General features: G+C 48.6%; 1 protein-coding gene and 1 non-coding gene across 3 annotated transcripts; one reads left to right on the forward strand and one right to left on the reverse strand.

The window, feature by feature from the left end:
- Window positions 1–7863: 7863 nt before the first annotated feature.
- On the forward strand, window positions 7864–7984 carry LOC127337814 (U5 spliceosomal RNA). The gene has a single exon (XR_007874122.1). It is a non-coding gene; the product is annotated as a U5 spliceosomal RNA (small nuclear RNA).
- A 1542-nt stretch (window positions 7985–9526) lies between these two features.
- Window positions 9527–12677, reverse strand: LOC127333753 (putative casein kinase II subunit beta-4). Of its 2 annotated transcripts, none has more exons than XM_051360187.2 (5): window positions 12297–12677; window positions 11093–11311; window positions 10498–10607; window positions 10216–10378; window positions 9527–9968 (listed from the first exon to the last, which is right to left on the reverse strand). In XM_051360187.2, the coding sequence occupies exons 1-5, from the start codon at window positions 12484–12486 to the stop codon at window positions 9838–9840; spliced, it is 813 nt and encodes a 270-aa protein (XP_051216147.1). In that variant the 5' UTR covers window positions 12487–12677; the 3' UTR covers window positions 9527–9837. The 2 variants fall into 2 exon arrangements, with proteins under 2 accessions (XP_051216147.1, XP_051216146.1); XM_051360186.1 differs by having other exon boundaries at window positions 10213–10378; window positions 12297–12674.
- Window positions 12678–13088: the final 411 nt, after the last annotated feature.

Here is a 13088-nt window from a genome sequence, read left to right on the forward strand (position 1 = left end):
TCAACGCCCCCTGCTATCTGCATTCGTATACCGATTCCAAGGATGGCAAAATAAAGTCTAGCCACCTGCTCAGGGACTGTCGGCAGTTCATCGATATGCATAAACTCATCCAAAGAAAGTGCATCAGCAACAGCTACCACCGCCACCACCACCACCCCCACCGCCACACCAGGTCCAGCAAGCTCAACCTCATCAACCCAACGAGGCATTTCCACCACCACGTGGGCAGATGAGTATGATTCACAGGACAGGCGTCTCAAGGAGAGAAATGAAGAAGCTCACCCGAGAAATCAACCTGGCAGAAAGCGTCATGGCAAACATCCCTGAGTATGTCGAGTGGTCGTCTCAGAACATCACGTTCAGCCGAGCGGATCGCCCGATGACTATACCAAAACCAGGACACGCTGCCCTAGTGGTTGAAGCGCAGATAGGAGGGTTCAAGATGAGCAAAGTCTTCATGGACGGAGGAAGTGGACTCAACTTGATATTCCTTGACACAATTCAAAGCATGGGGATCACCATGAGAATGTTAGAAGAATCAGATACACGCTTCCATGGGATCCTCCCTACTTCACCGGCGTACTCTCTTGGCAAAGCGTACCTGAACGTTGTCTTCGGCAAACCCGACAATTTCAGGAAGGAGAAGATCGAGTTTGAAGTCGTGAACTGGGAATCACAGTATCACGCCATACTCGGGAGACCAGCTTATGCCAAGTTCATGGCTCTGCCGCACTATGCATACCTCAAGCTGAAGATGCCTGGGAACAACGGGACGAACATCACAGTCTATGGAAGTTTCTCACGCTCGGACAATTGTGATCGTGATTTCCAAAGGATTGCTGCAAAGTTTGGGCCACAACGGGAAACTGTCGACCCTCCGCCCAAACTGACGATACGAGAAATCAAGGAGGAAAAACTCGACAGAGAAATCAAGAAGAAGCCAGCCAACCTTGCCCTTGAAGCCTCGGCAGCAAAAGCTTCGGCAGTACAAGCTTCGACAGTTGCCGATGGAGAAGATATAGGAGCCAGCAAGGCACTAACAATCGCTGCCCAAGCCCCTGACGAAATCCACAACGCTGCAGCAACCACTAGCATGACGAAGAAATCGGAAGATGCTGCTGAAGATGAGAAGAACCCCTTCCTTGATAAAACGCTTCCTTAGTCTTTAAATTTTTTCCCTTTACTTTACACAGCCCCCCCCCTTTTTTCGTCCGCTAGTTTCGTATTTACCCTATCAATGAGCACTTAAGTTTCGACTCTTGTTAAGCATTGCAGTAATTTAAAGCATCTGTGACCACACCACCGTGAACCTTGCTTACAAGTAACGGTACAACGTAACGCGCGGCAGAAGATCGCGCCCCAAGGGAAAAAACTTCTACGAGTGCAGCAAAGAAAACAAGGACATTAATCCTTACCTCTGCTTTAGATGCCTCTACGAGTGCCGCAAAAAGCAAGAGTTCGGAAAACATAAAACAACCCACGTTCGATATTTCACTTATGGAAATATCAAAGAACAACAGGCTCATTGGCAGAATCATTGTACCCGAAATATTCGGGAGTGACTGTCGAAATTCACAATCGGTTGAAAGCAAAGTTGCGCATACAACAGGTTTAGCAAAACCTGCAACACGAGATGATCACTCATAATGATTTGCTGACCAACCAGTATACAACGGGCAATTAAGATTTGCTCCTTCAAAAAATTTGCGAACAGCACGGTAAAAGTACATATTCATGTATCTACCAAATAACAAGTTTCGGCTTAACAATCCTAGCATTTGGATGGATTAGCCAATGCAATTCATTTTACAAAGATAACTTTACACCCTAACATCACCCTTGCGGAGTTTCCCTTTCTTCAGGTGCATTTGACTCCTCCTCAAGCCTGTCGACAATTATGTTGGCGGGCACTAAAACCTTCGGGTACAGTTCCTCGAAATCACCAGTTGCGTTGGCGATAGATAGCAAACATGCTGAGGGATAACAAGCAAGCACAAGGGCAAGCGTACACTTGGCCCGTGCGAAAACTTGAGCTCGCACCAAGTCCCGAACCTTCTTGGCGTTTCCGAACTCGGACATCAAAGTTAAAAGCGTGGTGGGAACTGCATTTAAAGGAAACATTGTCTTCCAAACCACCCTCATAGCTTTGTAGCATTTATCAAAGAATTGATGGACTTGTTGGACCCGATCCTGAAATTTTGCAACAGCCGAAGCCTTCGAGTGATCCCGCCAGAAAATCTCTTCGGATGAGGAAAGCTGGGTTAAAGCATGCACCCGTTCGTGTATCCGCTTGTTCTCTTCTGCACGGTTCAACGCTATGACTGGCAAAAGAATCAAAGAGTCAGTCAAGGTGTTGTTGACGAAAGGGCAAAGGAATCAGGAAACTTACAGTTCAAACTCTCAGTAGCCTTATGCAGCTCAACAAGAGTATACCGTTCCACGTCGGCTGCAATCTCGCTCTTCTTATTGATAATAGCAGCTAAGGCATAAGTGCTGCGCAGGTCCTTTTCCATCTGCGTAATCCGATCCTTCATACGCTGGATCCGATCACTTTCAGGAAGGGCACCCGAAGAGTCATCAACAAATGAGGGCACTGGGAAGACCTGCAGGAAACACCGTTACAAAAGGATGATGGACATGATACAGCTGAGCATCTGAAATAACTCCCATCGGGAGAAGTACAAGAAGAAATATCATAACAAAAGTGTGCTAACAACATTGCTAGCACGGAGTTTATTACAAGCGTAAGTTTTGCGGCAGAACAATGTTTCACATCAGCTCAAGCATAAGTTTGCTACAAGAATCAAGGGGCTTGGGTCTGAGTCGATAAACTAGGTCCAGCCGACGATTTCCTTGATGAAACCAGTTCAAGAAGCTGGCGGGCACAAGTAAGGGCAGACGCTTTAAAGGCGATTAAATCAACAAGCTGCCCGTCTTGCTCTTTCGGCAACTCCTTGGTCATCCCTTCAATGTCACCCTTAAAGCCGTAACCCATCATAAGCTGGAAGGCAAGGACAGCATCATAAGTGCGCGATGTACGCTTGAATACCTCGATAACCTCCTTGGTGTCAACCGCGAAGGTATCGACCAGCTGCCCCAGGGTCTTCTCCTGCTTGATCTTGGGGAAAATCATCGAGTGCATCCGCGCCAGGGCACCCTTCCCCTTTACAAGAAGCTCCCGCGTAAGCTGGTGAGAGGCAAGAATCATCGACACAGCGTTCGCTGGAGAGTTGTTTGGAACTCTGTCCAGGGCATCAGCAGGGATATTCGCCGCTTCTGCAGGGAAAAGAAAGAAAAAAGGTACATTGGCAAAAGGATCGAATCCATAAAGCACATCAATCGACAGAGGTGTATAAAAATTACCAAGTAAGGCCAAAGAAGATTGACGAAGGACTTCATCCTTTTCGGCTGACCGAGCTTCAGCCATCAGCCTGGATGCTTCCTCCTCCTTCAGCTTCTCTTTTAGCTTGCCCATTTCCACCTTCAGAGAGTCAACCTCTTGGCGAGCCTCAGCAGATATCTTGACTGCGCCATCCAATTTCAAGGAGGAAGATTTGACTTCCTCTTGCAGCCGAGCCTTGTCAGCTTCCAGAGAAGTGAATTGGGAGGCGAAGGCCTCCAAAGAGGAAATAACGCCTCGCAAGTCCTTAAGAAAGAAGGATATTTTACTAAAAATTGTCAAGCAGAGCACGCTCCAAGAGATTTGCATCACAGTTAGAAAAAGGCTTACAGAAGGAGGAGTTGCGGTGGCAGCAGTTGGAGAGACGCCTTTTCCCTTGGAAAGGGAAGAAGCAGTCAATGCTTGAGCCATAGGGGCGGCCTTAGGAGCCGAAGCTTCGGAAGCCACTACGACCGGCGAGGCAGCATCAGATTTGGCTTTTTTAGACGGGGGCTCGATAAACCCTTCGTCGCTGCAAAGATGAAAGGTTGACAATGGTTATAAGGAGAGTAAGAAAAATAAGAGGGCAAAGTATAACTTCAGAAAAGAAACTACTTACATATCGAAAAGATCATCTTCATCGTCGAAGACGCCGGTTGATCTTTTCACAGGTGAAGCCCTGGCCTCCTCCGCAGCTGCATCAACAAAGGTATCATGATCAGCGTCGTCATTACGCATTGATCCATCCACGACACCAGCGTCATCGGCTGAGGAGGGAAGGTCGGTGTGGGCAACTTCAAAATCTATCGGACCATTGTATTCATCCTCTAGGCCTGTATGCTCGACAGTGTGAAAATCTACGGGGATTGAGGAGCCTCTCCCTTCAGAAGTATCATCTGGAGAATCATGCATATTTCCAGAAACTATGGGGATCTGTCGAAGAAAATAACAAGTAAGAACAACGGTAGTTGTGTCGGCTAAGAAAAAACGGCATAGTAAGGACATGAAGAAAGAAAAATACCTTTGATAGTGGATGATCAGCATCAAGGGGAGTATAAGAAGAGATCAGCGGAATCGAATCTTCCTAGTTAAAGGAAGTAAGGCGCCGGACTTCATCAAGCAACTCCTTTTCCGACAGGTCGGCAGCATTAATCATGGTTTCATCCTTTGGACCTGAGTACAACCACATCGGGTGAACTCTGGCCATGACTGGTTGGATTCGGCGCTTCAAGAATACCGCTGCCACCTCTGTGTCGATCATAGTTTGGCCGTCGGCCTCTTTGATTAGAAGAAATTTGGCAAATAATTCTTCGGCTGATGCTCTGTCGTCGGGTGAGAGAATGTTCTTCCAAGAGTTCTTGGGTTTGGCTTCGGAAACATCGGCATAGCTAGGAAGCCGAGATTCGGGTGACAGGGAGTCCTTGACGTAAAACCATTTCAGCCTCCATCCTTGCACGGACTCTCTCATTGGGAAATTAAAGTAATTGACCTCTGAACGAGCAACAAAACCTACTCCTCCGGTGACAAAGTACCCATTACTACTGCTGTATCTCTTCACATAGAAGATCTTTTTCCACAGCCCGAAATGAGGTTCGATACCCAGAAATGCCTCGCAAAGGGTGATGAACACAGCAACATGAAGGATTGAGTTGGGAGTAAGTTGCCATAGTTGGATTTCGTACGTTCGCAAGAGATGGAGGACGAATCCATGAGTGGGGAGTGAAAGGCCTCGGTGAAGGAAAGATAAGAACATCACAGTAAAGCCAGCAGGGGGATCAGGCCGAAAAATCGCACCTGGAAGGATCACATCTCCCGCATCGGAAGATATCAACCCTAGGCTTCGGGATATCTTCTCATCACGCTTGGTGACGGTTGACGCTACCCAGTCTCCGGGCTTGACCATGGAGCTCGACGGCGCTGGCGGCGCCGGAGCTGGGGGAGGAGCGCTCGGAGCGCTCCCCTTCGGAAGAGAAGAGGAGGACTTGGCGGTGGCACCTCCGCTGGTGGAGCTGGCGGCGGCGGCAGGATTCTTCTTCTTCACCATTGTGAGATCTGAGGAAGATTGGAAAAGTTGCGGTGGCGGCGCGACAACGGCGAAGGAAGGAAGAAGGGAAGAATGAGGAGATGCTGCGGGAACCGTGGAGGAGATTAGGAATTTTTCGCCCTTGGGAGATTTTTGAGAAGTTAAGAGCTAAGTAAGCACGTGGCGCTTGAAGGAGGGGAGAAACCCGCGGTCCACTATGTCCACGTTGTGCGAAAATCGAGGAGGCACCTCGGTCACCACGCGTGCAATGATCAAGCCCTAAAAAATGCTCGCGCAGAGTTAGGGTGGGCCCGTCAGGTCAAGTCCTGTCAGTCAGCCCACAGCAGTTACAAGTCAACAATGACGTCATAAAAAAAACCCTGAGGCATTCGAAGGAGAAATGAAAGGTTATCGGATGAAGGACTTGAGTCTACGCCCGGCTGCAGACATCCGTACCTAGACTCGGGGGCTACTCCCATCGGGAGCGCTGACGCGCACCCGATAAAATGAAGACTCGACAGAATGAGCAGTCGAAGGAAGAAGGATTGAGTCTGCACTCGGTTGCAAGCGCTTGCACCTAGACACTCGGGGGCTACACTCCCATCGGGAGCGCATGATGCACACCCGATAAAAGTTTTTTGCACTCCAGGATCATGCCCGGGGACTTGATTCTGTGTAGGGTAACGTTGTTTTGCCATCGGCAGTTAACCAACAAAAGTTGGGCACGTTACTCATTATCCTTTGCATAATGAAGACCCGTGGAAAACATCGATAGAGGAGAATATTCGAGTGGTACAACTTGAGTCTACGCACGGATTGCAAGCATCCGTACCTAGACTCGGGGGCTACTCCCATCGGGAGCGCTGATGCGCACCCGATAAAATGAAGGAAAAGAACATCAGGAGAAGACATGCATTAGTCTCTACCCGAACTATCTTCGGCTAGACACTCGGGGGCTACTGACGTGGGCACTACCCTTCGAGTAACCAACATTGATCTATCCTGTATTGACTAATTGGAGGCCCATGAAGACACCCGAAGGCTAGATGGGCCACCTGGACAGCGCACCGGAGGAAACCTTGGCGGGCAAGACAAGGAAGCAGCCAACAAGGAAAGATTAGATCTAAAAGTACTGTAAACCTAGTCGTACTCGGTTAGGACCCTTGAGACCTGGCCTCCTATATAAAGGCCAGGAGAGGGGCTGCCGAGGGACACGAACAATCTTAGCAATCATAGCCAGCTAAAGCTTAGAGCTAGGTAACCCTAGCGATAGCAATCTCGCCGAGATCTCAGCCGAACTATTCGGCACCCCATTGTAACCCATTGTCATCATAATCAAGAACAGACAGGCATGACGTAAGGGTTTTACCTCATCGAGGGCCCCGAACCTGGGTAAATCGCTCTCCCCGCTTGTCTGTGAACCGATGTCTCGTATCAGCTTGCAGGATTCCATCAACCCTAAGCCCCTATCGGAGGGCATTGGCGAGGAGTACCCTCGACACCAGCCTTGCGGTAGCTCCGCTTCTTGTGCAAGTCGTCCTCGCGGCCATAAGGCAACCAAAGCCGACATGAAGCGTGATGCCTCTTCCATGCTATTGTTTGGCACTTTGAAGGAGATGCATGCCGATAGAGAGGTGTCCACGGACAAAAGGAATGAGAGAAGGCGCCGGGAGAAAGATGAGGATAGGAAGAACTACTTCGATGTCCAAAAGAAGAAGCTTGAGATTGAAGAGGTCAAGGCCAAGACCAAAGCTAGAGAAATTGAGCTCAAAGAGAGAGAAATTAAGCTCATAGCAATGGCAAGGGCCCAAGAGGTGGAGTTGAAGGCGAAGGAAGTTGAGCTCAAACGGCAAGCCGAGGACAACCTTATCATGAACACCGACTTGACCAACATGAGCGAGGCGAAGAGACCTTGGTTCGAGAAGAGGCAGAAGGAGATCCTAGAGCGCCCAAATTGAGTTGACAATCTCAATTTGTAATTTTTATATTTGTTCGAACTATGGCACATTACATTTCTTTATCATGCAACATTTTATTTGATATTATTTTATGCTATTTGATATTATTCTATAATTGTTAGATATTTTTCTATATTTGTTACATATTATTTATAAGTATGTGTGGCCAGATGGCCTATTTCCCAAAGAAATATGCCAAATGACCAAATGGGTGGTCGCTGCGTTGGGCGCAGCGTGCGACCCAAACAGACACGCAGACGCGGGGCGCTGTCCGGGTGTCCGCGCCGCCACCCAAACAGTCCAAAACGAACCGCCCAGCGTCCCTTACGCTCGATACTCTTCTCCACATGCATTCGTGGGCTGGGCCTGGTTGGCTTAGCATTCTGGTGGGGCGTGAAGCGGCCTTGGACACCGGGTTTAGTCCCATACTGCTCAGCTTAATTGTAGTGCTCACCAGCCATCCCTATAAGAGGAGCACCTAGGCTCCACCGTGAAAGGCACGCAGGTGCGTGGTGAGCACAAAGCGAACTATTCTTTCGCCTTTTACTAAAGAATACCGTGTGCACCCCACAATAAGCAGCATACGCTTATTTTTGAAGGGTTTCTCCTCTTCTAGAGGAGGGTCCCACAACTCATATAATTTGGAGCGCTGAGCGTCCCCCGGGGGATCCGGGCTTCCGATCCCCCGGCTCGAGCGTGTGACACGTGTCCCGTACATGCGTTTCACCCGTTTTGTCTCCATCCTCCGTTTTCTTCCTCCTGCGATAATCATCACCAAAAAACTGCCCCGCAAATCTCTTTCCGGGAGCACCACTATTCCCAGAGCATCGCCGGAGCATCACTGGCAGCAACGCCGTACAGAGCACAGCCGGAGCATCACTGGCAGCACCACCGTACACAGCAGCGCTGGAACGCCTCGCCGTCGGTAGCACCATCGGAGCATCAGTCGCAGCACCGCCGGAACCCCTTTGCTGCAACTCCGCTCGCCGGCGTTAGCACAATCGTCATGTCTTTGCAGCACCGCCAGCATGCCTTTGTAGCAACGGCGCCCACCATAGGTAGCACCGCCGCCCGCCGGCGGTAGCACCGCCGTCATGGCTTTGCAGCAACGCCGCTCGCCGTAGGTAGCAACGCCGCCCGCCGGCAGTAGCACCGCCGTCATGGCTTTGCAGCAACTCCGCCGGAAGTAGGTAGCACCGGCACCCGCTGTAGGTAGCAACGCCGTTGTGCCTTCGCAGCAACGCCGCCCGCCTGATGCACCGACGTCATCTACCCCAGGTAGCATCTTCTATTGCCGGCGGTAGAAGCGTCGTCATCTCGCACAGCAGTACCTCTGCCGTTGGGCGAGCACCTCCGCAAGGTCGGCGGTGGGTGCTGGTGCGCAGCACGAGAGGCGCCTCCTCGAAGCACCACTCCTGTCCCAGAGGTAGCAGAGAGAGAGAGAGAGAGAGAGAGAGCACAACCGGTGGGATTGGGAGACGGACTGGATACGGCGGTGCATCGCTTGGGCGGCGGAGGCGCGTGGATTGGACGGGGGCAAGGCGTCGAGGTTGCGTGGGCAAGCGGCGGTGCCTCAGACCGATGTTCGCGTGCCCCGTGGAGAGAGATCTCCCACCATGGCCGGAGAAAAAAAGCAGAGAGAGGGGAGGACGATGTGTGGTCTGTGGTGAAGCGGTGGAGTGGACCGTGCGAGAGGATAAGGTAGGAGTAGATATTTCCCGGGTGGAGCGGTGGGCTGTGGGGCCAGGCCAAAAGCATACGTACGATGGACCGCATCGGACGGCAGCGCGTCCGGAGGATGGCAATGGCCGATCCCCCGGGGGAATTAGATCATTTCCCATTTCAAATTTAATGAGTATTTTAGTTTCTACTCCCTCCGGATGGATAAAATTGACGCCGAGTGTGAACAGGAAGTAGCTTGTGTACCCACTGTGTCGATTAAACAAGACCAGAGTTGAGTAATTAAATAGGCTTACTACTTGCCTTCGTTTCACTGATCATAAACAGATTGTGTGCTAAAGAAATATCAAAACAACGGGATCAGAGTTCAGTATCAATTCCTCCTCAGTGTTCGACAAGAGTTGATATTTTCAAGCATAAATTTTACAGTACTTAAAAGGAGGATCAGTGCTGGCAAATAGCAGAGCTGCTGCTGGATACAGATGATATTTTAAAGCATAAATTTTACTCCTTAAAATGTGGATCAGCGCTGATAAGTAGCAGCTGCTGGTTTTGAATCAGAGGTCCACACTTAACTAACCAATAGAGTTGGAATTATGTTACAACATTGACTCATGTCTTCTTTTATAGCTACATTTCTAATGTTGAACAGACCAGCCAGGGCACACATTGAGCATCGCATGATCCAGATTTCCAGCTGGCAATTACACTCTTACAGTAGACTTCCTGGGCCTCTAGATCCCCCAAAAAAGAGGTCTGCCGACTTTCATTCGATGTCATCCCAGGTCACCTCCTTGTCATGGCTTGTGGAGCTTGAAGCCGAATACGCGAGGAATGTAGCGCTGCGAGGGCTTCTGAGGTTTGAGGTGATCGTATGTCATCAGAAACATGTGAGGAAATGTTGTCCCAAAGTAGGCTCCGTCGATATCTGGACATGGTCAAAGAAAAAGCAAAATATAACGACAAAATGGCAACTTCTTTGACCATGATATAGTAATGTCTGAGAGGTAAATATTGCTTAGTAGACGATGATGTTTCTATGATTCCAGATAAATGTACCAAGTGTCAGGATAGTACCAAGGCTCTAAAACAGATATGACAGTGGTAAAAATTCAAAAGGAGCTCTTTTTTTTTCACAAGGAGACGGTATAATAAGAGAGCGGTTAGGATACTGCCTTGGTATTTAGACCGTGGATAGTAGATGTCTTCACACTTAGGGCAGAATATCTTCACGGTGCTAGACCGGTGAATATCTGATTGTCCAACAGGTAGACATGGTTGGCCACAGCAATAAACTCGTGGACATCGTCCGAAGTCATAGTTCTTATACTTCTCCAGCTGCCAAAAAAAGGGAACAAGAGTTGCCATAAACAAATTTTACCAATATGGGAGAATTTCAATTTTTAGGAAACAAATATGGTTAAGCATTAGCAAAGAAAGGTTAGCATAACAGGTACCATAGCAGCCAATCCTTTACTTGTCAGAATGTACCGTGCATGAATCAGCCCATACAACATCTCTGCAGCTGATTCAACTAACTCATTTTGTTCTTCCGTGAAAATATCACCTAAACATTCAAATAATCAAGGAGCATCAGCAAAAGCAGCAGGCATTGTAAAAGGGAGCATGCAGAATACCTTATCCAGGACAAGTTAGAGCCATATATTAAGCCACCAACCAAGGCCCGTGTAAATGACTCATGTTATTTACTATTGCATACAAAATTAAACATGACTTTCCGTTTATGCTTTAGAATAATTACGATGCAAACTTTTACTAAGGCAGAAAAGCTAATTGATGTTCACAACAAAGAACAAAATTCAAGGCCATTAAGAAATATTTTTGCCTGTAGCACCTAATGTGTATTTATAAATAGAGCCTAAGCAACCAGTAAGTGCCGCCATCACTATTAAAAAGCCTTTGAGAACCTAAACTAGTATGCAAAAGAAGCCAAGTAACTCTACAGGGAAAACACAACTGCATCAGATCAAGTGCAGAAATGCATCAGACATGTGGTTTTATTTGAACAATTAAATATTGAGAAACATTTACCATGAGAGGACTCGATATCCAAAATGAGATCAAGAGCATAATCATAATATGGAACTTGACTGCTAAGCCCACAAAGATTGAAGTCATCTTGTATGTAATCCTCATCGACTTCACAGAAGAACTCATTCCCTCTTAGGTTGCAATACCACGAAATCCATGAGGTGTCTTCTCCATCAGAACCACTAACATCTGATGCTTCACTGTCAGATTCAGACTCGCCTACAATGTGAAGAGCATGGAAGCATCAATGCATTTGTTTATAAAATACTATTTTTCTCGACCATGAACCTAGATGCAGATCGTTTGTGCATTAGAAGAAAACACCAAATGCAGACAGAGTTCACACTACCAAAGGTGGCCTCCGACCAAGAACAAAAACAGTGGAAAAAAAAGAAACCTGCACAAACTAAGCTAGAAACAAAACAGAAAAGGTAGCAGCAAACCCCTAAGCTAACATATATGGCGCAAACTAAACGTGCACAAAGATTCAATTTACCTTGGAGCAACTAAAATACAAGATACCGAGCAATAATCTTTATCTAACTAACAACACAAACTGCTACAGAAAGCAGAAATTGGATCTGGACTACACCAATTTCTGGACTACTCAATAGATCTGGACTACACCATAGCAATCAAGAGAAATATAGGTATGATCTGTAGCCATTGGCAAGTCGGAGCGGGAGCGCTGCCGGCGGCAGGGGATAGCTCCTGGGATGGGGGTGGGGGGCATCTCCCTCTCCTCTTATCCCTATTCGACAACTACTGTGGCTCGGTGGATTCCGATGGGGGGACGGTTCGCCCGTAAACTAGCACAGCCCCATACAAAGACATGTACATCTAAGGACAATTCCAAAGACATATATAAGTGTGGATTTTACAAATCACGCTGTACCATTCTATTTCGAAGCAAACAATACACTAAGTTACAAACCCAAGAATATGTGTAGTGAAAGTAACACAAAATTCTGGCCCAACAAGGTAAAGAAAACCTCCTTGCCTGATGCGCTCAAATCTTCATAGCAATAGCACGACGGCAGGCTAATGGGGATGGAACTTCAATCCATTACCAAATTTCTTACAAGTTACAACCAGTAACGTAACTCTATGACCACACGTACGGGTCAGAGCACCACGGATTCGCCAGGACGGCACGTCGTCAGGTGGGGGAGAATAGAGAGAGGGGGGAGATAGATCGCGTTACCTTCGGAGCAGCGGCCCTTGGGGAGGGAGGAGGGCACGACGAGGCGGTTGTGGTCGCCTCGAGCACCCGCCGATCCCCTGGACGTGGAGGGCGACGCGGCGACGGCCTTGTCCAGGTGCTTGTCGAGCACGTCGCTGATGCGCTTCCGGTCCAGCCCCGCCCCTCCCGCCGCCCCCTGCTGCTTATACATCTCCCGCCGCCGACGAAGACGACGAACCACGCAACGCTGCTCCTTGGGCTGCCGCGCCGGCCGCCCTCTTCACGCGGGAAGCGCCATTGGAGAGGCGCGCGCGCGGGCTAGGGTTCGGGCGGGGAAGGGAGGCGATGGGAGGAGCACGGGAGGGAGTTGGCGCGAATTACGAGGGCAGGGAGGGACGGGAGTGCAAAAGTGCAGGACGCGACCGGAACGAACAGTGACAGGCTCAGACGGACTAGAGCCTATCGGAATGTCGTACAGATATTTTCGGCTGTCACAGCCCGGCATTGATTTGGTTTAGCTTTGGACAGCTTTGATTAGACTAAAGTTCGCTTCTCGTTCTCAAGTTATTGGGAAGTTTACTTTTCGTCCTAACAAATACTTTTAGTTTACAACGGGCCTTAAACTCTCGAAATAGTTCATCTTTCATCCCTTCTTAGTCGAGTTGGAAAAATCTCTGAAGAAACAATCAACTAATCGAATTAGCTTTGAACCAGATCAAATTCAAGCTAGCTGAGATGTCGAACCCGACATCTTAATGCAAAAAATTTGAAATTCATGTGCCCTCATCGCTACAAAGGCTTGCTTACTTTGCT

The sequence above is a fragment of the Lolium perenne genome, chromosome 2, assembly GCF_019359855.2.
Source record: "Lolium perenne isolate Kyuss_39 chromosome 2, Kyuss_2.0, whole genome shotgun sequence".
Lineage (NCBI taxonomy): Eukaryota > Viridiplantae > Streptophyta > Magnoliopsida > Poales > Poaceae > Lolium > Lolium perenne.

Excerpts from the sequence above, each read along its gene's own strand:
- LOC127333753 (XM_051360186.1), bottom strand. The coding sequence starts at position 12,486 with ATGTATAAGCAGCAGGGGGCGGCGGGAGGGGCGGGGCTGGACCGGAAG. Across the intron at positions 10,608-11,092 it reads GGATATCGAGTCCTCTCATG|GTGATATTTTCACGGAAGAA; the intron begins GTAAATGTTTCT and ends TTGAATGTTTAG. Across the intron at positions 10,379-10,497 it reads GTAAAGGATTGGCTGCTATG|CTGGAGAAGTATAAGAACTA; the intron begins GTACCTGTTATG and ends TTTTTTTGGCAG.